Source organism: Mauremys mutica, chromosome 3 (assembly GCF_020497125.1).
Source record: "Mauremys mutica isolate MM-2020 ecotype Southern chromosome 3, ASM2049712v1, whole genome shotgun sequence".
NCBI lineage: Eukaryota > Metazoa > Chordata > Testudines > Geoemydidae > Mauremys > Mauremys mutica.
In genome coordinates, this window is record NC_059074.1 from 1431596 (window position 1) to 1458133 (window position 26538).

At 63.0% G+C, this 26538-nt stretch overlaps 2 protein-coding genes across 6 annotated transcripts in view; one reads left to right on the forward strand and one right to left on the reverse strand.

Annotated features, from left to right (window-relative positions):
* LOC123365697 (cGMP-dependent protein kinase 1-like) overlaps positions 1–10045 on the reverse strand; it is a 63575-nt gene extending 53530 nt beyond the window's left edge. For 2 of the 3 annotated variants that reach the window (XM_045008520.1, XR_006577701.1), the window contains exon 1: positions 9917–10045. In XM_045008520.1, coding sequence (XP_044864455.1) covers positions 9917–9997 — 81 coding nt within the window. In that variant the 5' untranslated portion in view covers positions 9998–10045. Of the gene's footprint in view, positions 1–6520; positions 6647–9916 lie in introns of those variants that run through there. The other variant, XM_045008521.1, reaches the window with a different exon arrangement.
* Positions 10046–15435: 5390 nt separating this feature from the next.
* LOC123367405 (ketohexokinase-like) lies at positions 15436–25911 on the forward strand. Of its 3 annotated transcripts, none has more exons than XM_045011644.1 (8): positions 15436–15591; positions 16533–16649; positions 17928–18062; positions 19635–19707; positions 20497–20643; positions 24699–24787; positions 25121–25278; positions 25623–25911. In XM_045011644.1, exons 1-8 carry the CDS (start codon positions 15500–15502, stop codon positions 25706–25708), a joined length of 897 nt encoding a protein of 298 aa, XP_044867579.1. In that variant the 5' UTR covers positions 15436–15499; the 3' UTR covers positions 25709–25911. The 3 variants fall into 3 exon arrangements, with proteins under 3 accessions (XP_044867579.1, XP_044867578.1, XP_044867580.1); XM_045011643.1 differs by lacking the exon at positions 17928–18062 and adding an exon at positions 18134–18268; XM_045011645.1 differs by lacking the exon at positions 17928–18062.
* Positions 25912–26538: the final 627 nt, after the last annotated feature.

Genomic DNA, 26538 nt, shown 5'->3' on the forward strand with positions numbered 1-26538 from the left:
TTCTTTTGGCCCAATCCTCTAATTTGTCTAGGTCCCTCTGTGTCCTATCCCTACCCTCCAGCGTATCAACCACTCCTCCCAGTTTAGTGTCATCTGCAAACTTGCTAAGGGTGCAGTCCACACCATCCTCCAGATTGTTAATGAAGATATTGAATAAAACCGGCCCCAGCACCGACCCTTGGGGCACTCCACTTGATACCGGCTGCCAACTAGACATGGAACCATTGATCACTACCCATTGAGCCCGACCATCTAGCCAGTTTTCTATCCACCTTACCGTCCATTCATCCAGCCCAGACTTCTTTAACTTGAGGGCAAGAATACTGTGGGAGACTATCAAAAGCTTTGCTAAAGTCCAGAAATAGCACATCCACTGCTTTCCCCTCATCCACAGAGCCGGTTACCTCGTCATAGAAGGCAATTAGGTTAGTCAGGCATGACTTGCCCTTGGTGAATCCATGCTGACTGTTCCTGATCACTTTCCCCTCCTTTAAGTGGTTCAGGATTGATTCCTTGAGGACCTGTTCCATGATTTTTCCAGGGACTGAGGTGAGGCTGACTGGCCTGTAGTTCCCTGGATCTTCCTTCTTCCCTTTTTTAAAGATGGGCACTACATTAGCCTTTTTCCAGTCGTCCGGGACCTCCCCCGATCGCCATGATTTTTCAATCTTCATAAATCTTACCAACTCCCCACATTCTCTTTGCTTTACACACCGTAACTCCTTGCCCAGCTCCTACCTGTGGTACGTCCCTGCCCCACATACGTGGGCATGAATTCTTGGCCCCACACCTTAGCTAAGCAACCCTGAGTAACTGAATCAGTGAGCGCCCTACTGTGGGGCACCGAGGAACTGAAATTACCCTGCATGTGTCTGGTACTGTATTTACTCCCGTGCTCCCCCACAGCCACCTCTGGGGTGGAACACAGGCAGCAGCTGTTCAACTGCACCAACACGGCACCAACCCTGCATGGCATTTTGGGTGAGGGAAGAGTGAACAGCATCAGTGAACCAAAGAACAGCCAGGCGGGGTCAGACCAAAGGTCCATCTAGCCCAGTGGTCTCCAACCTTTTTACGCACAAGATCACTTCTGGAATTTAAGATCAACCCAGGATCTGTCCCGACCCATTCACGCCATTCCCCCCTCCCTCCCTTTCACCGGGCTGGGGCAGGGGGCTCTGGGCTGAGCCTGGGGCAGGGGCTTGGGGTGCAGGAGTGAAGGGAATGGGCTCTGGGAGGGAGTTTGGTGCAGGAGGGGGGTCTGGGCTGGGACAGGGGATTGGAGTGAAGGAGGGGGTGCGAGGTGCAGGCTCCGGCCGGGAGGCGCTTACCCCGGGCAGCTCGCAACCAGCCACAGCAGGGCTCAGGCAGGCTGCCTCCCTACCCTGGCCCCATGCCGCTCCCGTCTCTGTGGCCCCTGGAGTAGGGGACAGCACACGGAGCCAGCTCCCCCGCTGCCCCCCAGGGCCGCAGAGACGTGCCAGCAGCCAGCCACCTCCGGGAGCGCCATGGGGCCAGGGCAGGCAGGCAGCCTGCCTGAGCCCTGCTGCGCCACTGGGCTTTTAGCAGCCCGGAGATCACAATCGACTGGCAGAAGCTCCAGGATCGACCAGTTGATTGTGATCGACGGGTTGGTGACAACTGATCTAGCCCAGCGTCCTGTCTTCTGATATTGACCAATGCCAGGTGCCCCAGAGGGAATGAACAGAGCAGGGAATCGTCCAGTGATCCCTCCCCTGTCGCGCATTCCTGGCTCCTGCAAACAGAGACTAGAGACACCATCCCTGCCCAGCCTGGCTAATAGCCATTGATGGACCCGTCCTCCATGAACTTATCTAGTTCTTGTTTGAACCCTGTTATAGTCTTGGCCTTCACAACATCCAATGGCAAAGAGTTCCCTGGGCTGACTGTGCGTTGTGTGAAGAAATACTGCCTTGTGTTTGTTTTAATCCTGCTGCCTGTTCATTTCATTTGGTGACCCCTGGTTCTTGAGGTATGAGGAGGAGTAAAGAACACGTCCTTATTTACTGTCTCCACACCAGGCATGATTTTATAGATCTCTGCCATATCCCGCCTTAGTCGTCTCTTTTCCAAGCTGAAAAGTCCCAGTCTGTTTAATCTCTCCTCAGATGGAAGCCATTCCATACACCTAATAATTTTTGTTGCCCTTTTCTGAACCTTTTCCAATTCCAATAGATTTTTTTTGAGATGGGGCGACCACATCTGCATGCAGTATTCAAGCTGTGGGCGTACCAGGGATTTATATAGCAGCAATCTGATATTTTCTGTCTCATTATCTATCTCTTTCATAATGATTCTCAACATGCTGTTCGCTTTTTTGGCTGTCGCTGCACATTGAGTGGATGTTTTCAGAGAACTCTCCACAATGACACCAAGATCTTTCTTGAGTGGAAACAGCTAGTTTAGACCCCATCATTTCATATGTATACAGGGGTGAAAGTAACTTACAGGACTTACCGGTACTGCCGGAGTCCCGAGGGGGCGTGGCCTCATCCAGAAGAGGCGTGGCCTCATCCAGAAGGGGCGGGGCCTCTCAAGATTTAAAGGCCCTGGGGAACCAGCTGTGGCTGGGAGACCCAGGGCCTTTAAATCAACCAGGGGCTCCCAGCTGCAGAGGTGGCTGGGAGCCCCCCAGGGCTCAGGGGCAAATTAAAGGGCCCGGGGCTCTGGCCGCTGGGGGGAACCCCGAGCTTTGCGGGGCTGGGGCAGGGATTTAAAGGGCCCAGAGCACCTGCCGCTGAGGGGAGCTATGAGCCCTTTAAATCCCGGCCCCTGCCTGGCCGCCGGAGCTGTGGCCGGGATTCAAAGGGCTCTGGGCTGCCCCCAGCCGCGGGGAGCTCTGACCCCTTTAAATCTCAGCTGCAGCCAGGATTCAAAGGGCTCTGGGCTGCCCGCAGCGGTGGGCAGCCCAGAGCCCTTTCAATCCCCGCCGTGGAAGCCGGTGCGGTCCAGCACGGCGTACTGGCTCTTGCTGGTACGCCGGACCGGACCGGACCGGCTTACTTTCACCTCTGTATGTATAGCTGTATTTATGTTTTCCAATGTGTGTTACTTTGCAGTTATCAACCTTGAATTTCAGCCGCCATTTTGTTGCCCAGTCACCCAGTTTTGTGAGATCCCTTTGTAACTCTTCACAATCTCCTTTGGGCCTAACTAGCTGGAGTAGTTTCGTATCTTCTGCAAATTTTGCCACCTCACTGTTTACCCCTTTTTCCAAATGGTTTATGAATATGTTTGTGACACCCTGGCACCCCCATATTCACCACTCTCATATAATGAGGCTACGTTTTACACAGAGTCGGCCCTGTGAGGTGTCATTCTAAACGTCTTGATCTGCTGGCCAGTAATCTCTCACTGGATTGTATGTGCTATTAACTAACGTACATGAAGTTATGAAGTTTGGCTATGTAGGTGTTACTGAAACATGCCGTGAGGTTGAAAACACCCCCAAGCAGCCTTTCAGGTACAACAGTAACAAGGCCAAACAATGTTAATGGCTCACTGAGGAAATGCACACGAGCACCAGGATCACCCCAGGAACTGTGTGCAATAGAAACCTCTCTGAGAGAGCACTGCCCCATGGGAACGGTCTGACCCAGGTCACAGCAAAGGAGCTTTCCAGCTAGGGTGACCAGATGTCCTGATTTTATAGGGACAATCCTGATTTTGGGTCTTTTTCTTATATAGGCTCCTATTACCCCCCACCCCATCCCGATTTGCCACACTTGCTGTCTGGTCACCCTATTTCCAGCGAGTGGGAAGAAGATACAAAAGGGGGAAATGACATCATGATGGGACCTCACTCTCCCTACAACACCACACCTGGAAACACCAGAGGAACAAAGACTGAACTGGGGAAGTGATGGTCCCAGGCTAAAGGGATTCCTAGCCTGTGTATGAAAACCTGGCAAACCCAAGCTGCAAAGCAAAGGCAGCTTGTGCCTTAAACAGGGGTCTGCTTTGAGCTGTTTGCTATCACTTATAATCACTTCACATCTATCTTTTTGTAGTTAATAAACTTACTTTATGTTTTAATCCAAACCAATGTGCATTGAGCTAAGGTGCCTGGGGAAAATCTCAGCTTGGTTACCACAAGTCCTTGTCACACTGAGGGAGAGGTGGACCAGGTGTTAAACCCATATACTGGCCAGATTTGACCAGGGCAGGACGTACTGCTCTGGGGTCCCAGGCTGGGAGGCTGGTGGTCAGAGAGCCTGCATGTGACTGCACCTGGGAGTGTCCCGACCGGTGTGAATGCTGGTGAAAGTGCAGGCTTGGAGAGCTGTGTAGCTTGTCACAGCAGTACACTGTGAGAGGGAGTCCTGGCTGGTGGGTCAGAGGACTCAGTGGTACCCCAGTCCCAGGGGGAACCTGTCACAATGTTGAACAGCACTGGTCCCGGTTCAGAGCACTGCGGGATCCCACTCTTCACCTCTCTCTATTCCTGTCTTTTAACCAGTTACTGACCCATGAGAGGACCTTCCCTCTTATCCCATGACAGCTGACTGCCTAAGAGCCTTTGGTGAGGGACCTTGTCAAAGGCTTTCTGAAAATCTAAGTCCACTATAGCCACTGGATCCCCCTTGTCCACATGCTTGTCGACCCCCTCAAAGAATTCTAGTAGACTGGTGAGGCATGATTTCCCTTTACAAAAGCCATGTTCACGGCCAGATTTACACTTTTCGCACCCCCCAGCACAGCATTTTCAGCACCCCCCACAGCTGACCTTTGTGTTGCACAGTTTTATAGAGGTGAGGCGCCCCTAGAACGCCAGTGGCCCTAGGCAGGGCCTAACACAGGCCCTGGCTGTGTTAACTCTGCCCCAACAATGGGTGTTCATCCCTGTGTCTAACAATTCTGTTCTTTACTATAGTTTCAACCAGTTTGCCCAGTACTGAAGTTAGGCTCACTGGCCTGTAATTGCTGGGATCACCCCTGGAGCACAGTTAGTAGTTCTGCAATTTCACATTTGGGTTCCTTCCGAGCTCTTGGGTGATACCATCTGGTCCTGACCATTTATTACTGTTTAATTTATCAATTTGTTCCAAAACCTCCTCTGACGACACCTCAGTCTGGGACAGTTGGACTCATAGACTCTAAGGTCAGAAGGGACCATTATGATCGTCTAGTCTGACGTCCTGCACAACACAGGCCACAGAATCTCACCCCCCACTCCTGTAACAAACCCCTAATCTGTGTCTGAGCTATTGAAGTCCTCAAATCATAGTTTAAAGACTTCAAGGTGCAGAGAACCTTCCAGCAAGTGACCCGTGCCCCACACTGCAGAGGAAGGCGAAAACCCCCCAGGGCTTCTGCCAATCTGCCCTGGAGGAAAATTCCTTCCCGACCCCAAATATGGCCATCAGCCAAACCCTAAGCAAGTGGGCAAGACTCACCAGCCAGCACCCAGGAAAGAATTCTCTGCAGTAACTCAGATCCCACCTCATCTAACATCCCATCACAGACCATTGGGCATATTTACCGCTAGTAGTCAAAGATCAATTAATTGCCAAAATTAGGCTATCCCATCATACCATCTCTACAGGAAATACCTCACCTGATGCATCCCAAGACCACATTAGCTTTTTTCACAGCCATATCACATTGGCGGCTCATAGACATCCTGAGATCAATCAATACTCTGAGGTCCTTCTCCTCCTCTGTTACTTCCAACTGAGGCGTCCCCAATTTATTAATCCCTAAATGCATGACCTTGCACTTTTCACAGGGCCGGCTCCAGACCCCAGCGTGCCAAGCGCGTGCTTGGGGCGGCGTGCTGCGGGAGGGTGGCAGGCAGCTCTGGTGGACCTCCTGCAGACAAGCCTGCGGAGGGTCCGCTGGTCCCGCGGCTTCGGTGGAGCATCCGCAGGCATGTCTGCAGGAGGTCCACCGGAGCCGCGGGACCAGCAGACCCTCCACAGGCTTGTCTGCAGGAGGTCCACCAGAGCCGCGGGACTGGCGACTGCCAGAGCGCCCCCCGCAGCGTGCCGCCCTGCTTGGGGCGGTGCAATTCCTAGAGCCGCCCCTGACTTTTCACTATTAAATTTCATCCTATTACTCTTGATCCAGTTTACAAGGTCATCCAGATCTTCCTGTAGGATATCCCGGTCCTTCTCTGTATTGGCAATACCTCCCAGCTTTGTGTCATCTGCAAACTTTATTAGCACATTCCCACTTTTTGTTCCAAGGTCAGTAATAAAAAGATTAAACAAGATTGGTCCCAAAACTGATCCCTGAGGAACTCCACTAGTAACCTCCCTCCAGCCTGACAGTTCACCCTTCAGTACGACCTGTTGTAGTCTCCCCTTTAACCAGTTCCTTATCCACCTTTCAATTTTCAGATTGATCCCCATCTTTTCCAACTTAGCTAATAATTCCCCATGTGGAACCGTATCAAATGCCTTACTGAAATCGAGGTAAATTAGATCCACTGCGTTTCCTTTATCTAAAAAATCTGTTACCTTCTCAAAGGAGATTAGGTTGGTTTGGCACAATCTACCTTTTGTAAAACCGTCACCTAAGAAGAATGGCTGGGGTTTGGGAATCTCCCTCACACGCTCAGCCGTGAAGACCAATGCAAAGAATTCATTCACGAGTGCTCCTTTAGCATCTCGATCGTCCAGGGGCCCCACTGGTTGGTTAGCAGCTTCCTGCTTCTGATGTACTTAAAAACATTTTGCTGTTAGTTTTTGAGTCTTCGGCCAGCTGTTCTTCACATTCTTTCTTGGCCTTCCTAATTATATTTTTACACTTCACTTGCCGGAGTTCATGCTTCTTTCTATTTTCCCCACTAGGATTTAACTCCCCTGTTTAAAGGATTCCTCTTTGCCTCTCTCTGCTTCTTTTACTTTCTTGTTTAGCCACGGTGGCACTTTTTTGGTTCACCTACTAGGTTTTTTAGTTTGGGGGTATAGATTTAAGTTGGGCCTCTAGTCTGGTGTCTTTAGAAAGTGTCCATGCAGCTTGCAGGGATTTCCCTCTAGTCTTTTTTATTTATTTATTTGGAGCTATACCAATCTCCTAGAACTGGAAGGGACCTTGAAAGGTCATCGAGTCCAGCCCCTGCCTTCACTAGCAGGACCAATTTTTGCCCCAGATCCCTAAGTGGCCCCCTCAAGGATTGAACTCACAACCCCTGGGTTTAGCAGGCCCATGCTCAAACCACTGAGCTATCCCTCACTATACCTTTTAATTTCCCTTTAGCTAACCCCCTCGTTTGTGTGTAGTTCCCCTTTGAAATGAAATGCTCCAGTGGTGGCAGTAACACTAGCAAGGCCAGGAATACCGGTAAGTACCGCTCCTTTACCAGAGACGGGGCAGTCCCTGGGGCGCTGTTGTGACGGAGGCTGCAGGGGGGACAGCGTTGCAGGGCACGTGACCAATGTGCCCAAGATCACTGAGGAGTTTAAACTATTGAGGCAGCCAGAGACAGAGACTCTGTGTCCCAGCCCCCTGCCCAAGCCCCATGCTCCCCCCGCCCCCTGCCCGAGCCCTGCGCCCCGTGGCCCCCCCGCCTCCTCCCCGAGCCCTGTGCCCCGTGGCCCCCCGCCCCCTGCCCGAGCCCTGCGCCCCGTGGCCCCCCCGCCCCCTGCCCGAGCCCTGCGCCCCGTGGCCCCCCCGCCCCCTGCCCGAGCCCTGTGCCCCGTGGCCCCCCAGCCTCCTGCCCGAGCCCTGCGCCCCGTGGCCCCCCCTCGCGCTGCCCGAGCCCTGCGCCCCGTGGCCCCCCCGCCCCCTGCCCGAGCCCTGCGCCCCGTGGCCCCCCAGCCCCCTTCCCGAGCCCAGCGCCCCGTGGCCCCCCAGCCCCCTTCCCGAGCCCTGCGCCCCGTGGCCCCCCCGCCCCCTGCCCGAGCCCTGTGCCCCGTGGCCCCTGATCCCCCTGCCTGATCCATGAACCCTCCTATTTAAGCCCCATTTCCCAGCCCCAGCCTGAGCTCCACACCCCCTGGCCATGCCCCGAGCCCCCTGCCAGGGTCTGCCCTGCCTCAGAAGTGGCCTTGCTCCCTGGCTCCCCCCATGGGCAGGAATAGCCCTTCCCGGCCCTTCCAGCCCCGGTTCTCTCAGTTGTTCCCCTGCTGCCGGCACTGTCTGCTGGCCCCACACTCACCCCACGGTGCCCCTCACCTGCTCTGGGATGCCTGCCCCACATCTGCCTCAGGGCCTCTGTCCCATTCTACCTGGCCCATGCGGCCTGCCCCACACCTGCCCCATGCCCCCACACTACCTTCCCTGGGCCACCTAGTCACACCTGCCCCACATCTGCCTCAGGACCCCACCCCATGCCAGCTGCCCCACACTGCCTGCCGCGCGCCTGCCGTGGGATGGCCCAGTGCTGGAGGCGAGGGGGCAGTAACTGTGACTGGGGGGGCAGCGTGCAGCACAGCGCCAGGGGACACACCTCTGACTGGCCCCGGCCCTTGGGTAGAGCAGCCAATCAGAGCTGCTGCAGGTGGGGCTCTCCACCCCCCCACCCCCCGCCAGGTGGGGCCAGTCTCACTCCGTGGCGGGGGAAGAAAAGGACCCAAGCAGCTCAGGGGGCCCTGCCCCCCCCGGCAAGGGGCGCAGGATGGTGCCCACCTCTGCGGGGGAAGGACTGATCTGGGGGCTGGGGGAGGGGCAGGACATCGGGGGCTAAGCCCCCATTAAAGCACCGACCATAACAATGACCCCGTCCCTTGGGTGCAGTAGTGGGTGGAGTCCCAAACCGCCGCTCGGCGAGGCAGGGGCTGCAGCCCAGAGGTGATGGGCAGGGCCCTCACGCTGGCAGAGGAAGGTCCCATCCCATCCAGCAGGGGGCACTGGACCACGGCCGGCCGGCAATGGGGTGTCAGGGCCGGGGGGGGGGGGGTGTCCCGTCAAGCGTCTCCACCCAGCCTGGCTGCTCTGGGAACGGCGCTGGGCAGGACTCCGACCCGATGCAAACCCTGGGCCCGCCTGGCCTGGGGAGGAGTGACTGGAGCCCACGGTGCCGTGGGGCTGGGGCCGAGGGAGGTTTGCTGCTCCCTGGAGCAGGTGGTCCTGGCCGAGGACAGTGGCGGTTGCCCAGGGGTGTGTGTGGTTGAGGGGGACCGGAGAAGCCAGGTGCAGCTGGGCGGGTCCTGGGAGACCCCGGATGCCCCCGGGATGAGGCACTTGCTTTATGGGGGTTTCATTCGGAGCTGGAAAGCTCGTCCCTCCAGGCCGGAGCTGTGTCCGCTGGGCACAGCTCCCAGCCACACTGAGTGGGCTGCTGGGCCTGGGCCAGGGGGTCCCTGCTCAGACCCCAAGATCCCAGCCTGGCTCCTGCTCCTCCCAGCCAGGCCGCCGGGCAGCCGGGACTGGGCCCAGCAGAGCTGCCCCCACTGTCCTGCCCATGTCCCACCAGCTCCCAGACACCCTCCCTGCCCTGGGGGTGCTGGGGGAGGACGGGGCTCTGCCGGTGCTGGGGCGGGGCCTGAGAACCACCCGGTGAGCACAGCAAGGGCCAGCTCCTTCCAAGGCAAAGGTCAGCGAGCGAGGGTGAGCGGGAAGGAAACGCCTGCAGGAGCAGTGGCCTGCGCAGGGCTCCCATGCCGCCGTGCGGGGCCCGCTGGGGCCAGGGACATGGGCGCATGTGCCTACACCCATGCCATGCCATGCCACGACACGCAGGCACACATGCCCAGGTGCCCCTCCAATGCCCCGAGATCTCCCCCCACAGACACAAGCACCCACTGGTGCCAGGGTCCGGACTAACCCCCACCCCCACAAGCTGGCAGCTGCTCTTCTGCGCTTGCAGCGATCAGACTGAAAGGGCTGCACCTTCCTCCCATAGCATCGCTGGCTGCAGGACCGCCCCCCCCAGCCCCCCTTGCCATGCAGAGCCAGACCCCTTCCCCCCACATCCCTGATTCTGCCCCCTGGCACAGAGCCGACCTACCTGTGCCCAGCCGCGCTCCTCACTCACCGGCGGGGCTCCCTGGCCTAGCCGCAGGGCCCCTGGAGGCACCCGCTGACACATTAACCAGGGGCGGGCCAAGCCGAGCCCTCCCTCAGGTGCATCTCCCCAGCCAAGCCCCGTCTGCTGCCTCTCCTCCCTCCCACACGCTGGCAGAGGGAAGAGCCAGGCTCTGACTCATGTGCGATGGCAGGGAGGGGAGCTCCTGGCTGGCGGCTGGCAGGAGAGCTTGCTCATCTGCCTCAGCCCAGCACTGCCAGCAATGAGCACACAGCCAGCCAAGTCTCACAGCCCTGGGGGGAGCAGAGCAGGTGGGGAAACTGAGGCTCGGAAGGGTTTTTTGGGGTGGGGGGGGATCGGGGGGACACAGTGAGAACACTCCCAGTTCCCCATGCTCCAACCCCTAAACCACACTGCCTCTTCCTGGCTACATGGGCCAGTGGCTCTGTCTCAAGAAGCCGAAGGGGCGTTGTGACAGCACATCACAGCTGCTCGATGGAGCCCGCGGGGGACTGTGCAGATTGGCACTGGGGCATCAGGGAATAACCTGGGGATGGAGTAAGAATTTCCTGTAATAGTTTTAGGAATGACTTGGACTTTCTGAAAGCCTTTGACAAGGTCCCTCCCCAAAGGCTCTTAAGGTAACTAAGGAGCCATAGGGCAAGAGGGAAGGTCCCCTCCTGGATCAGTCACTGGAGAGAGGTAAATAGGAGGCCCCAGTGGTCTGTACCGGGACCAGTGTGTTCGACATAGTCATAAATGAGCTGGAATAGGGGGTGAACAGTGAGGTGGCAAAGTTTGCAGATGATACAAAATTGTTGAAGATAGTTAAGTCCACAGCTGAGTGCAAGGAGTTAGAGTCACAAAACTGCGTGGCTGGGCGACCAAATGGCAAAGAAATGCACATTGGAAACACAATCCCAACCATACACATATAGTGATGGGGTCGAAATTAGCTGGTAACACCCAGGAAAAATCTGGGGGTCACAGTGGATAGTTCTCTGAAAATTTCAGCTCGATGCGCAGCCGCGGTCAAAGAGGCTAAGAATACTGGAGGGACTATTAGGGAAGAGATAGCTAAGACGACAGACAATATCCTAATGCCACTATATAAATCCGTGAATACTGCACGCAGACGTGGTCGCCCCATCTCAAAAACAATGTAGTGGAACTGGAAAAGGTTCAGAGAAGGGCAGCAAAGATAATCTGGGGCATGAAAGAGCTTCCACACGAGGAGAGACTCCAAACATTACAGCCATTCAGCTTGGAAAGAGACGATGAAGTGGGGATATGACAGAGGTCTATAAAACCATGACTGGAGTGGAGCGAGTGAATAGCGAAGTATTATTTACCTGTCAGTTAACAGACAAACTAGGAGTCACCCAATGACATTGACAGGCAGCAGGTTTAAAACAAACATAGGGAAGTACTTCACATAACGCACAGTCAACCTGTGGAACTCCTCGCCAGAGGATGTAGGGAAAGCCAAGACTATAATGGGGTTCAAACAAGAACTAGAGAAGTTCATGGAGGACGGGTCCATCAATGGCTATTAACCAGGCTGGGCAGGGCTGGTGCCCCAGCCTCTTGTTTGCCAGAAGCTGGGAAGGGGCGACAGGGGAAGGATCACTGGACGATTCCCTGTTCTGTTCATTCCCTCTGGGGCACCTGGCACTGGCCATGTGACGGAGCAGGGGAGTTACATTCGGGATGAGAAGAAATCTACCTGCGCTGTAACCTGAGCCAGGAGGGGGGTTGGGAGAATTCACACCTGCCTGGGAGACTGAACAAAGAGAGGGGAGAGGGAAGAGAGCTGCTGAGGGGATTTTTGGTTTCAGTTTGGGCTGGGTGGTACAATGCAGGGAACCCCAAGCAGGGATCTGAGTACTCTGAACCCCCAGAAGGACTTGCTTGAGGGGTCCTGGTTGTGCCTACAAGCTCTGCTGTAGACTGAGTTCCTACTGTCCAATAAACCTTCCGTTTTACTGGCTGGCTGAGAGTCACTGAGAGTCCCAGGAAGAGGGGTGCAGGGCCGGACTCCCCCACACTCCGTGACAGGCCACTGTGGGAAGACGGGATACTGGGCTAGATGGACCTTTGATTTGACCCATTGTGACCGTTCTTATGTGATAGCCCCCTGCCCCCCCAGCAGCTAACTGCCACACTGTCTCATGGACAGAAATGGCCTTCCTGATTCCAGCAGCTGCTCTGCTCTGGCCTGGAGCATGTGCATGGGGGAGCCCTTTGCGTCTCCTTCCAGCCAGCGTCACTGCAGGCCCCTTCTCTAGGGGCCCTGGAGGGCTCGGGCCATCTCTGCTGGGCTGGAGGGACCTGCAGTGCTCCCCCAGCTGTAGTGGCGGGCCACTTTAACCCATCGCCCCGCCCCCTCTCCCCAGTCTGAGCCTGGGATGCCCAGTGTGGCTGGCAATCCCCTGGGGCCGAGCGGGAACGAGGAGACAGGCTGGACAGGGCGCTGCTGGGAATAACGGCAGGGAATTCAAACACGGGGAAACGGACAGGCCTATGGGTAGGGTCCTGCCAAATTCACAGCCATGAAAAACACGTCATGGACTGTGAAATTGGGTCTTTTGTGTATTTTTACCCTACACCGTACGGATTTTACCCTACACCGTACAGGGGAGACCAGGGTTTCTCAAACTAGGGGTCCTGACGGGGGTCACAGTATTGTCACCCTTACTTCTGTGTTGCCTTCAGAACTGGGCGGCTGGAGAGCAGCTGCTATTGGCCAGAGACCCAGCGCAGTGAAGGGTAGCAGTACCGTGACCCCACCCTACAATAACCTTGCAACCCGCCCACAACTCCTTTGTGGGTCAGGACTCTACAATTACAACACTGTGAAATTTCAGATTTAAATAGCTGAAATCATGAAATTTATGATTTTTAAAAACCTAGGACCCTGAAATTGACCAAAGTGGACTGTGAATTTGGTAGGGGCCCTACCCATGGAGGACAGTCTAATTTCAGAGGGATAACTTCCTAGATCCCAGCTCTCCAACTCCTCAGGGAGGTGGGGGCATGAGAGAACAGGAGACAGTGGCTGCGGGAGGCATAATGATCCCTCCCAGGTACATAGTGCCTGGGATCCCCAAGTGCTTTGCAGACAATTACTCACCTGCCAGAGAAATGCAGCCACCTCTGGGTGGAACACAGCCGCTGGCTAGCAGCTCACAGCAACACTGTACAGGCAGGAGGCAAGGAGAGAAGAGCTAGAAATAGAAAAGCGGAGGGGAAGTGAGAGGGACTGGTGTGAATTGGAAATGCCCTGCAGGGAGCTGGGACTCACAAAGGGAGTTGGAAGGCAGACGGCTTCCTTGCCTAATTGGCCCTGTCTGGAGACTGGGCACAAGGTCCTGGATAAACAAGTATCAGAGGGGGAGCCGGGTTAGTCTGGTTCTGTAGAAGCAGCAAAGAATCCTGTGGCACCTTATAGACTAACAGACGTTTTGCAGCATGAGCTTTCGTGGGTGAATACCCAGGGAGTAATTGCATCCGAAGAAGTGGGTATTCACCCACGAAAGCTCATGCTGCAAAACGTCTGTTAGTCTATAAGGTGCCACAGGATTCTTTGCTGCTTCTACTGGATAAACAAGTCTCTTATCAGCCTGGACCTTTGTGCCTCCAGACGCTTCACTGCCCACCTCCTGGCTGCCAGACCCGCCCTGTGACACAGGGAAGGTGAGGCAGGGCATTGTCCTTAGAGGTGTTTGAGGTCAGGCTTGACAAAGCCCTGGCTGGGATGATTTAGTTGGGGTTGGTCCTGCTTTGAGCAGGGGGTTGGACTGGACACCTCCTGAGGCCCCTTCCAGCCCTGAGAGTCTATGATTCTATGATTCAGGACACTGGCCCTCGGAGGAGGGATCCAAGGGAGAAGGCAGGGCCAGCTCGTGAACACAGCCAGTCCCAGCCACTCTGCAGGGCTGGGCAGGGGCAGAGCAGGATTTGAGCTTGTACTTCCACACCCAGTGGGCGGGAATAGGCCTGGCCTAGACCAGGGGCAGGTCTGTGCTGGGAGCCAGGGGACCCAGCAGACGGGAATCCCACGGGCCTGTCAAGCAGCTGGCCAGGACACCCACACCTTAAAGAAAGGCTGGTTCCTGGGGGTGGGGAATTGGACACAGAGCCTTTCCCCTGCAGGGCCTTGGTCCTGAGGGCCGGACGCAGGCGCTGGGCTCCCTCTGTGTCCTTCTCCATGGCACCCCACCAAACCCCCAGAAACCCCCCAGGCTGGCAGATTGTAAGGGCAGGATAACTACCATCTAAAACTGCAGCGGGGAGGGAGCCAGAAAAATCAATGGGGGAATTTACACACCACGTGTCACACGCATGTGTGAAACTCAAGCCAGGTGCAGGGCCCCTGTGAACCGATGGGCAGAGCCCACGCACGGTGCATCTGGGCTATGCCTGCAACAGGCCGGGGGGGGGGTCAGCCCCAGCGCCATCCTTGGTCAGGGGGGGTTACAGATCGGGGGGGGGGTCAGCCTCACCACCATCCTGTCGGGGGGGCACAGACTGGGGGGGGGCAGCCCCTGGGGGGGCACGGGCTGAGATAGTCCCTGGGGGGGGCACGGGCCGAGGGGCGGGGCAGTCCCTGGGGGGGGGCACGGGCGCCATCCTCGCCCCGCCTCTCCCCATCACCTGACCCCGGCCGCCCGTGTCACGTGCTGGGGCGGGGCGTCTGGGTGGCGCGGCCGGGGGCGGGGCTCAGCTGCGGACGGGATTGGAGGCGGGGCGGGGCCATGCAGAGAAGGGGCGGGAGCTTGTCGGGGTCCGGATGGGCCTGACTCAGCCGCCGGGCACCGCACGGGTCGGATCGGCGGTATTGTGGGGGGTAGGACCGTAGGTGCCCGGGGCACTAGTGCAAAGGGGGGGCAGGGGGTAGGTGCCCGGGGCACTAGTGCAAAGGGGGGGCAGGGGGTAGGTGCCCGGGGCACTAGTGCAAAGGGAGAGGCAGGGGGTAGGTGCCCGGGGCACTAGTGCAAAGGGGGGGCAGGGGGTAGGTGCCCGGGGCACTAGTGCAAAGGGGGGGCACGGGGTAGGAGCCCGGGGCACTAGTGCAAAGGGGGGCAGGGGGTAGGTGCCCGGGGCACTAGTGCAAAGGGAGAGGCAGGGGGTAGGTGCCCGGGGCACTAGTGCAAAGGGGGGGCAGGGGTAGGTGCCCGGGGCACTAGTGCAAAGGGAGAGGCAGGGGGTAGGTGCCCGGGGCACTAGTGCAAAGGGGGGGTCGAGGGTAGGTGCCCGGGGCACTAGTGCAAAGGGGGGGTCGAGGGTAGGTGCCCGGGGCACAAGTGCAAAGAGAGGGGCAGGGGGTAGGTGCCCGGGGAGCTGGTGCAGAGGGAGGGGCAGGGGGTAGGTGCCCGGGGAGCTGGTGCTGGAGGGGCAGGGGGTAGGTGCCCGGGGAGCTGGTGCCAGAGGGGGGGTCGGTGGTAGGTGCCCGGGGAGCTGGTGCCGGAGGAGGGGTCGGTGGTAGATGCCCGGGGAGCTGGTGCCGGAGGGGGGGTCGGTGGTAGGTGCCCGGGGAGCTGGTGCCAGAGGGGCAGCCCATCCATGGAGGAAAAGCGCATCCTGTGTATTGGCCTGGTTTGCCTGGACATAATCAGCGTGGTGGACATGTACCCGGCCGAGGACACGGACACCAGGTACGGGGGGCTCGGCTCCCTGGAGAGGGGAGGCTGGATTGGGGGCACAGAGGGGCTGAGCTGGGCTGGGCGTGTTGGCTGGTCCAGCCCCTGGCTGCAGGCTCTGGGAGCCCTGCGCTGGTCCCACGAGTGGGCACGGGAGGTTGCCTTTGCTGGTCACAGATAACGTTCCCAGGGCCCTTCCCCGGTGTGGTTCGGAGCCTCCCCAGCTCCGTTTTCCAGCTGGGAGGGGTGCGGCGCAGGGGGCTGGGACTTAGGGACGTGGGGCTGGAGGGAGGGGGCATCTTGGCCAGGCCCTCAGCGCCAAGCAGCGCCGTCACATCAGCCCCATCTCAGGGTTGTTCTTGCCGCACCGCCCAGGAGCCTGGCGCTGGGCATCCGTGTCAGAGCCAGGGTAGGATCGGGGCTCCCAGGCCCATGCTCAGACGCTAGCTCCAGGCCCTCTCTGGGCCAGGAACATCCACCCGGTGTTCAGGTGGCTGGAGAGTACCCAGCTGGCAGGAGCAGGACCTGGCAGGGCTGGCAATGAGACTCTGGCCAGGAGGGAATCTGGGCGCCCTCTCCACCGTCTCGAAATGGCTTCGCCTGCAGCCCGACTTCCCGGGCAGAGCAGCCCGGACCCCCTCGGGCCCCTGGGTGTCTGTGACCCGCTCCCCCGTGCGGTGCCAGCCCAGTGCTGCCCTGGGAACCCAGCCCCAAGCGCTCCCTGCCTGAGCAGCCCTAGCAGCAGCCTCCCGTTACACTGGCTGCCCTGGCACGCGGGGCAGGGGGTGGCATGAGCTTCCTCTGCCCCACCCCACCCCCGTCAGCCAGCAGGGAACCCCCGGCTGGCTCTGCGATCCCACCCCCGACGAAGAGCTCTGTTCCCGGCGTGACGGGCCCAGCGCAGGGCTGGGAGCCGGGGGCCCGGCCATGCCCTGCCATGGCTGTCTGTCTTCCAGGTGCCTGTCTCAGCGCTGGCAGCGGGGCGGCAATGCCTCCAACTCCTGCACCGTGCTGTCCCTGCTGGGGGCGCCCTGCGCCTTCATGGGCTCCTTGGCGCCAGGCCACGCAGCAGAGTAAGTGATGGAGCTGGGGCGTGGGGACCGCGGTGAGACCGGAGCCTCGGGGATCCTGCCACGGGCACTGCCAGTCCCACTGGCACAGCTCAGGGGACCGTTGTGCACCTTGGCAGGTGCCCTGGCCCCCAGCACGCTGCAATGAGAGAGAATCCTTCCTCCCAGGTGACAGGGCCCAGCAGTTGGGGGTGGGGAGCCCGCAGGGATGGGGAGACGTGACGCCTCCGCTGATCATGGGGGCTCTGGCTGCCTCCTTGTGCTAGGGGAGGGGGGCAGATCAAACCGGGGGCTTCCTTTACCCTGAGTTTTGTGTACTCTAAAGGCCTGTGACCCCTGGGTGCCTACCCGGCCTGCTCTGGCACCCCCCAGCTGGGCCCCGTCAGGCCTGTTCCCACTGGCTGAGCTGTCCAGCTCCTCGGCGGCACTGCCCTCACTCGGGGGCTGCGTTTCCAGCTGGCAAGGGGCGCTGGGGGTCGGGTGCAGGGGATCTGCTGCAGCGTCGGCAGGGGGGTAGCGTGTGCTGCTGCTTTTCTAAAATCCACATCTGCTTGCTAAGTGGTGTGACCAGCTGCCATTACGGTGTGACCCACCATAACCTGATGTGTCCGTGCTCCCTGTGAATTACATCGCCACGGACACAAGATGAGAGGGTTCCCCTGGGTCCCATCCAGCCTTTTCCTCTGGGACCAGGGGACGCGAGATCCTCAAAGTCTGTTCTCCAGAGCATCAGCCAGGCGAGTGGGTATATCCACAGCCACAGGGCCCTCAGGGAGACCCCTCCCGCCGGCCCTATCTCCCTGCTGGGGAGCGACAGAGCCCCCAGCCCTCCCAGGAGACACCCCAACACCCCCGCCGGCCCCTTCTCCCTGAGCCCCCAGCCCTTCCTGGGGAAACCCCCCTGCCACACCCATCTCCCTGCTGGGGAGTGACGGAGCCCCCAGCCCTCCCAGGAGACACCCCAACACCCCCGCCGGCCCCATCTCCCTGAGCCCCCAGCCCTCCCTGGGGAACCCCTCCCCTCGCTGGCCCCATCTTCCTGCTGGGGGGTCTCTGGAGAGCCTTTCACCCCCACTTCCGGTTGTAGCCTGGGTGCCACCCTGGCCAATCCTGGTCTGTGGGGCTCCCGGTGCAGAGGGGCAGGTTTGGTGGCGGGTGCAATCGCTGCTGAGGACTGACGGGGCCCCCCCAGACCTGCCGTCTCCCCTCTGGCGCCCAGGCAGTGCAGGGCAGCGGCTCTCCCCTCCCGCGCTAACCCTCTCTGCGCCCCGTCCCTGGCAGCTTCGTCCTGGCCGACCTGCGGCGCTATGCAGTGGAGCTCCCCCACCTGGTCTCGCACCCCGAGAGCTCCTTCCCCACCTCCATCGTCATCAGCAGCGCGAGCCGGGGCACCCGCACCATCCTGCACACAAACAGGTGCGTAGGGGCCGTGCCCGGTGCCCGCTGTGCCCGCCAGGAGCTAACCCCTCTCTCCCTCCCCCGCTAAGTTTCATCGTGGCAGACTTCCGGCGCAGGGGTGTGGACGTAGCACATGTGGCGTGGCAGAGCCGCGGGGACACGCCGTGCGCCTGCTGCCTTGTCAACAGCACCACCGGCTCGCGGACGGTCACGCTCTATGACACGTAAGGCCGTCACATCCGCCGAGCCGTCGCGCCAATCCCCCCTGGCAGGCAGGCGGCTCCCGCGGGGGGAACCCCAGTGCCGGGCCCTCGGGTCCTGCCTGTCACGGACGGGGGCTCGGGGGCCCGTGCCCTCAGGTCTCGCCTCGGCGCTGCCCCGTCAGAGGGGACCCATCCCGCATGGCTGATTGACTGATTCCTCCACTGATTCTGCACGCAGACGCCAATCAGCTAATCCTGGCTGACCAATCAGCACCGGTAATTTCACTGCCATAATCGGCACATCTCGATGGTCTTTGGGGGGGAAATCTGCATGTGTGACACCCGCTGCCCCCCCAGGGCTTATGGGGGTTGCCCCGTGACTCCCTGTGCCTGCTCTCTTTGCAGGTGGTAGGCGTACAGAGGGGGACCCTGGGGCGGGCTGCTGTAGCAGTGACCTCCCTGTGCTCGCAGGGCTGGGTCCGCACTGCCCGTGGGATGGGATGCTCCCTTGGGAACTCGCCCTGCCCACACCAGCCCTGTCCCTCCATTTCCTGGCGGGTGGTGTGGCGCTGCGCTTGGACCAGGGCTGGCGAGCTGGGGTGCCCCCGCTGCCTGTCCCTGGTGGTGAGCCCCGTCTTTGTGGGGCTGCTCGGCACAGGAGGGGATCAGAGGAGCTCCCTGGCCCCTCCAGTTAACACAGCTCCCGTACGGGGCCGTCTCTCCTGCCCGCTGGGACCCTGTTAAGCCTCTGCTGGCAGGAGGGTCGAGCTAGGCTCCAGCAGCCGGAGAAGTGGGGGGGGGGGTTAGTGATTCCACTGAGCTCTGCTCCCCTCGCTGAAGGGCGTCAGCGGGCAGCCCCGTCCCTGGGAGCTCTGGGATCAAAGTCTGGCTGATGCCCTTTGAGATCAGGCCAGGGTCTGGGGCCTTCGCCCCCTCTGCCAGAGGCTGTGGTTAATCATTGAATGGGTGCCTGGTTACCGCTGGCTGGGTGTGAGCCCGGCTGGGCAGAGTCCAGCCCCTCAGAGCCCCACACGATCACCCCCGTCTGCCCTGTTGCTTGGCCTTCGTACCCCACCAGGAGCCCTGTGTGGGCAGGGGCCTCGCCAGCCAAGCGTGCAGGGGGAGCAGTGCCCAAGGGCACAGGGCACCATGGTGCCCTCTGGGGCAGGCCAGGGGGTCCGTGTGGAGGGGCTGCGAGTGCCGCAGGCCACGCCGTGTGTTGGGCCCCACTGAGCTGGGGCCGCTGGCCCGGATTCCCCAGTGGCTCACTGACTGCATGGGCCAAAGTCGCCCCCCCGTCCCCCTCAGCCCTAACCTCTCTGCTAGGAGAGGCCCCATGCACCCGCCTGCTGACTCCCCGTGTTCTCTCCCCTCCCCCGTGGGTTAGAAACCTGCCAGATGTGACAGCCCAGGATTTCGAGCAGGTCGACCTCACCCAGTACAAGTGGATCCATTGGGAGGTGAGTCCCCTGTCCTGCCGGTGAGGCCCCCCGTTGTGCCATTGACTGTTCAGTGGCTCCCCGAGGGGCCTGGCGCTGCCCGAGCCCCGGCAGTGCCCAGCGTGAGGAGGCGAAGGCAGATCAGAGGAGTGGGCTGGCATGTACACGGGAGTGCTGCCCAGCCCAGGGCCATGTCATGGTGGGGCCAGGAGCAGAGATGAGGAGTGGGCCAGGCAGCGGGCTGGTGAGGAGCGGAATAGGGCTGGGGTGACCAGAGCGGGGTGGTGACGGTAGCCCCGCAGGACACGAAGGCTTGGCCAAGCACCCGCTCATTGGCACAGAAAGGAAGGGGCGGCTTGGAGTCGCAAGGGGGTGGCAGCAGCAGGATTTAGTGACGGGGAGGGGCCTGAGTGACCCGGAATAGAGCCTGGCCCCAGTGCTTCTGGCTGGGGGTCCTGGAGGTGGGATGGGAGGCAGATGCGCCGGCTTGCTGCTCTCTGCTCCACACTTCCCTCTTCGCAGGCTGCTCCGTGCGGACCTTGCTCCTGACTGGCTCCGTGTGTGGACGCTGTTATCTGGACTGAGTGCTTGGTGCTGGGTAGCCCTGTGTAGACGAGCCCGTTCTGTGGCCACATGGCCCAGCCCACCTTCCCATGCAGCACGAAGCTGCCGGGTGGCTCAGGCTGGGGTCGCTAGTCCCCGCCGTGGCACCCAGCCCCAGGCCAGGCTGGTGTGCCGTGCCCAGGCCTGTGGGCGCAGGGGGACCAGGGGTACTGCCCTGGCCCTGCTGAGAGCTCATCCTGCTTCCAGGGCAGGAACGCTGCGGAGCAGGTGAAGATGATCCAGCGCGTGGAGGAGTATAACCGGACCTGCCCAGCCCACCAGAGAGTCTCTACGTCGGTGGAGGTGGAGAAGCCCCGGGAGGAGCTGTACCAGCTCTTCGGCTACGCAGACGTGGTAGGAAATAATGGGGCATGTCCCCACCACTGACCCCTCTTCCTGGGTCCTGGCATGGGCCCGACACTGCCCATGGGGGGTCTCTGGGAGTGGTGGGGAGACCTCCCACTGGCTGTTGGGAACCCTTCCTGCCAGGGAGGTGGGTCTGGCCGGGGTGTTTCACACTGGGCAGGACAGAGCCCTAGAGAATGGGCTGGAGGGACCAGCCTGCCCTGGCAGGCCCAGCAGCTCACGTTCAGGGTTCTCGGCTGGGGCTGGGGCATGACACAGAGGACGGGGTGGCCATGTCGGGTGGAGATGAGCAGGAGCAGTGGGAACCTGGTAAGGCCCAGGAATCTGGAGGGTGTATGTAAATAAGCCAATGCTCTCAATTGCATAATTTATGAATATGCATAACCTCAATTACACAAATAGCCCAAAGCTGCATCTCATTACAGGCAAGCACTGCCCTGTGTGACCCCTGGTTACCTCCTCCCACCGCTGCGGAGGGCATGAACCTGCAGCCTCCAGCCTGAGCAGCCTCCTCACTGCACCCAAAACGCTCGATCGGGCTGGGGTGGGTGGGTTATGCCTTGGCTGGGGGGGCAGCATTGACCTCAGCTGCATTAATGAGGTGGGGGATCCTCTCTGAACCCCATCTCTCAGGGCGCCTGGCTGCTGCATGAGCATCCCCTGCCCCTGGGGGCAGCTGGGGTCAGGGGGTCACAGCCTGTCTTGCTGGGGGGCCCTGCTGCCTGGAGGGGGCCCCCATAGGGGGAGGTGTCATGGCCCAGAGCGGGGCCCCTGCATGGGGGGAGCCGGAGAGCAGCACAGCTGGGGCCTGCCCCCGGGGGCACTGCAGGGGGCCCGGCCCCGCCCACACCCAGGTGACAGGGGGGCGCTCTGGGCAGCTGGCGCCAGCTCACTGCTCTGGGAGGGGCTGTCCAGGTGGGCACCTGCCTGTGGGAGACATGACAGGTGCCTGGGATGCCAGCGAGGAGGGGAGCTGATTGGCCAGCTGAGCAGTCCCACTAGCCAATCAGACGCCAGAGCCTGCATGGCTCAGGGAGGTGGGGCTTGGGGCCTGCTGGGCACGTTGATTGGGGGGCACTGGGGGTGGGGGGCGGTGCTGGCTGGGGGGCACTGGGGACGCTGGCAGTAGGGCGGGGGCTCAGCAGAGGGGCACTGGGGGCAGCTCGGAGGGGCACTGGGGGCGCTGGCATTGGGGCGGGGGCTTGGCAGAGGGGCACTGGGGGTGCAGGCATTGGGGCGGCGGCTCGGCGCTGGCTGAGGGGCACTGGGGGCGCTGGCAGGGGGGCGGGGACTCGGCGCTGGCGGAGGGGCACTGGGGGCGCCGGCATTGGGGTGGGGGCTTGGCAGAGGGGCACTGGGGGTGCTGGCATTGGGGTGGGGGCTTGGCAGAGGGGCACTGGGGGTGCTGGCATTGGGGTGGGGGCTCGGCAGAGGGGCACTGGGGGCGCCGGCATTGGGGCGGGGACTCGGCGCTGGCTGAGGGGCACTGGGGGCGCCGGCATTGGGGCGGGGGCTCGGCGCTGGCTGAGGGGCACTGGGGGCGCCGGCATTGGGGCGGGGGCTCGGCGCTGGCTGAGGGGCACGGGGGGCGCCGGCATTGGGGCGGGGGCTCGGCGCTGGCTGAGGGGCACCGGGGGCGCCGGCATTGGGGCGGGGGCTCGGCGCTGGCTGAGGGGCACTGGGGGCGCCGGCATTGGGGCGGGGGCTCGGCGCTGGCTGAGGGGCACTGGGGGCGCCGGCATTGGGGCGGGGGCTCGGCGCTGGCTGAGGGGCACTGGGGGCGCCGGCATTGGGGCGGGGGCTCGGCGCTGGCTGAGGGGCACTGGGGGCGCCGGCATTGGGGCGGGGGCTCGGCGCTGGCTGAGGGGCACTGGGGGCGCCGGCATTGGGGCGGGGGCTCGGCGCTGACGGAGGGGCACTGGGGGCGCCGGCATGGGGGCGGGGGCGCGGCGCGGCCGGAGGGGCACTGGGGGCGCCGGCATTGGGGCGGGGGCTCGGCGCTGGCGGAGGGGCACTGGGGGCGCCGGCATTGGGGCGGGGGCTCGGCGCTGGCGGAGGGGCACTGGGGGCGCCGGCATTGGGGCGGGGGCTCGGCGCTGGCGGAGGGGCACTGGGGGCGCCGGCATGGGGGCGGGGGCTCGGTGCTGGCTGAGGGGCACTGGGGGCGCCGGCATTGGGGCGGGGGCTCGGTGCTGGCTGAGGGGCACTGGGGGCGCTGGCATTGGGGCGGGGGCTCGGTGCTGGCTGAGGGGCACTGGGGGCGCTGGCATTGGGGCGGGGGCTCGGCAGAGGGGCACTGGGGGCGCTGGCATTGGGGCAGGGGCTCGGTGCTGGCTGAGGGGCACTGGGGGCGCCGGCATTGGGGCGGGGGCTCAGTGCTGGCTGAGGGGCACTGGGGGCGCTGGCATTGGGGCGGGGGCTCGGCAGAGGGGCACTGGGAGCGCTGGCATTGGGGCAGGGGCTCGGTGCTGGCTGAGGGGCAGTGGGGGCGCCGGCATTGGGGTGGGGGCTTGGCAGAGGGGCACTGGGAGCGCTGGCATTGGGGCAGGGGCTCGGTGCTGGCTGAGGGGCAGTGGGGGCGCCGGCATTGGGGCGGGGGCTCGGCAGAGGGGCACTGGGGGCGCTGGCATTGGGGCGGGGGCTCGGCGCTGGCGGAGGGGTGCCGGGGGCGCTGGCATTGGGGCGGGGGCTCGGCGGAGGGGCACTGGGGGCGCTGGCATTGGGGTGGGGGCTCGGCGCTGGCGGAGGGGCAAAGGGGGCGCCGGCATTGGGGCGGGGGCTCGGCGCTGGCGGAGGGGTGCCGTTGGCGCTGGCATTGGGGCGGGGGCTCGGCAGAGGGGCACTGGGAGCGCTGGCATTGGGGCAGGGGCTCGGTGCTGGCTGAGGGGCAGTGGGGGCGCCGGCGTTGGGGCGGGGGCTCGGCGCTGGCGGAGGGGCGCCGGGGGCGCCGGTGTTGGGGCGGGGGCTCGGCGCTGGCGGAGGGGCGCCGGGGGCGCTGGCATTGGGGTGGGGGCTCGGCGCTGGCTGAGGGGCACTGGGGGCGCCGGCATTGGAGCGGGGGCTCGGCAGAGGGGCACTGGGAGCGCTGGCATTGGGGCGGGGACTCGGTGCTGGCTGAGGGGCACTGGGGGCGCCGGCATTGGGGCGGGGGCTCGGCAGAGGGGCACTGGGAGCGCGGGCATTGGGGCGGGGACTCGGTGCTGGCTGAGGGGCACTGGGGGGCGCCGGCGTTGGGGGGGGGGCTCGGCGCTGGCGGTGGGGCGCCGGCGTTGGGGCGGGGGCTCGGCGCTGGCGGAGGGGCGCCAGGGGCGCTGGCATTGGGGTGGGGGCTCGGCGCTGGCTGAGGGGCACTGGGGGCGCCGGCATTGGAGCGGGGGCTCGGCAGAGGGGCACTGGGAGCGCTGGCATTGGGGCGGGGACTCGGTGCTGGCTGAGGGGCACTGGGGGCGCCGGCATTGGGGCGGGGGCTCGGCAGAGGGGCACTGGGAGCGCTGGCATTGGGGCGGGGACTCGGTGCTGGCTGAGGGGCACTGGGGGCGCCGGCCTTGGGGCGGGGGCTCGGCAGAGGGGCACTGGGAGCGCTGGCATTGGGGCGGGGACTCGGTGCTGGCGGAGGGGTGCCGGGGGCGCTGGCTGAGGGGCGGGGGCTCGGCGCTGGCTGAGGGGCACTGGGGGCGCCGGCATTGGGGCGGGGGCTCGGCGCTGGCGGAGGGGCGCCGGGGGCGCCGGCTGTGGGGCGGGGGCTCGGCGCTGGCGGAGAGGCGCCGGGGGCGCCGGCATTGGGGCGGGGGCTCGGCGCTGGCGGAGGGGTGCCGGGGGCGCTGGCTGAGGGGCGGGGGCTCGGCGCTGGCTGAGGGGCACTGGGGGCGCCGGCATTGGGGCGGGGGCTCGGCAGAGGGGCGCCAGGGACGCTGGCATTGGGGCGGGGGCTCGGCGCTGGCGGAGGGGCGCCGGCATTGGGGGTCTCGGCTGAGGGGCGCTGGCACTGTTCATTGGCTCTGGCTACCTGGCCATGCCCCCTCACGCCCTTTCTTCCCCGGCAGGTATTTGTCAGCAAGGACGTGGCGAAGGACTTTGGGTTCCACTCGGCGCCTGAGGCCGTGAAGAGGCTTCGCAGCCGTGTGAGACCAGGGTAGGCCTGGGCCACGTGGGGCCAAACTGGGAGGATGAACCTGGTTCAGGGGGCCAGGGACTCACCCCCTGGCACTCACTGGCCAGCCCTGGGCAGAGCAGTGCAGCAGCGGCAGCCTCCAGCCCTCCTTAGCCCCCGCTGCTTGAGGCGGGGAGAGCAGGACCCCTCTGCTCACCCTCCAGAGCCAGCGCCGGGTCCTGCCCCCTCCGCTGGGGGAACAGCTGCTCACTAGCTGCTGGGAAATGGGTGGTGGGTTCGGAGCAGTCCGGGCAGCTGGCCCCAAGCGGCGGGGGGCGGACAGTGCTCAAGGCTGCTGTGGGGCTGCCCCCCCAGGGCCACCGTGATCTGCGCCTGGGCCGAGGCAGGGGCTGATGCGCTGGGGCCTGACGGGGAGCTCGTCCACTCAGACGCCTTCCCCCCGGAGACCATCGTGGACACACTGGGCGCTGGAGACACCTTCAATGCCGCCGTTCTCTTTGCCCTGTCGAGAGGTGAGAGGCAGCGCTGCTGCCGGGGCCTCCCCGCGGGGCGCACTGGGGGGAGGGGCCGGGGGCTCCCCACGGGACACACTAGAGGGGGAGGGGCTGGGGGCTCCCCATGGGGCACACTAGAGGGGATGGGGATGGGGGCTCTCCATGGGGCGCACTGGGGGGCCGAGGGCCTTCCCACGGGGCATACTAGAGGGGGAGGGGCCGGGGGCTCCCCACGGGGCACACTGGGGGGCCGGGGGCCTCCTCACGGGGCACACTGGAGGGGCTGGGAGCCCTCCCCGTGGGGCGCACTGGAGGGACCGGGGCAGGCTTGGGCTGATGGGCGGCTTGTTCTCCCATGACAGGGCAGAGGCTGCAGGAGGCGCTGACCTTTGGCTGCCAGGTGGCCGGCAGGAAGTGCGGGGTCCATGGCTACGACGGCATCGTGTGAGCAGAACGCCGCCCGCTGCGGGAGTCGCCCCCTTTGCACCAGGAGGTGGCAGCTGGTGCCGACTGGCCGGGATTTCCTGGGGCGCGAGGGCTGAGCTGTTGGCGCTGCCCGCCGGGTGCCGCGGTGCCAGCTGCCCGGGCACTGTACCAGGCCCTGCGGGTCCCCTCCCTGTCCTGCGTAGTCAATAAACGCTTGGGAACAGCTGCAGCGCTCGCTCTTCTCAGCACAGGTGCAGTCGGGCCGGCGGGCGGGCGAGCTCCGGGGGCCGGGCGGGCTCTGAGCCTGCCCCAGGTTAGTGCTGCTCTGGCACTGCCGAGCTGGGCAGACGCGGGGCAGCGTGTGCGCTGTGGGGGAGGCGCCCGCCCAGGGGCTTGGCAGCCAGAGCCGGGACGCAGCCGCGCCTGGGCACAGCAGACCCTGTGCCTGACCTAGACCCCGCAGCTGGGGCTCCCCGCGGCTCCCCGCCTTAGAGGAAGCGCAGCTGGGGGGGCCCCCGCTCTGCCCTCGGCTCCACAGTGCGATGGGCTCCCAGGCTCCATTCTGACTGAGTGGGGGTGTCTGAGTGCTCCGGGGCCTGGCTCCCCAGGGGCTCTGCTCAGCGTGACGCCTGCAGCAGGGCTCAGTCTGGCCTAGGGGAGAGGGGGGTGGCCATGGGCTGAGCAGAGGGACTGGCCTGGGGCCATGGGGCAAGGAGAGCCCTGGAAGGCCCCCTGGCTGGGCTCACCCGGGGTGGGGCAGCGTCACAGCTGGACGCATGGGCCTGGCCTCCTGCCCACCTCCTGGCAGCAGGTCTTAGTGGGGGGGGCTGGACCCTGGCTGGGGGGTGCACT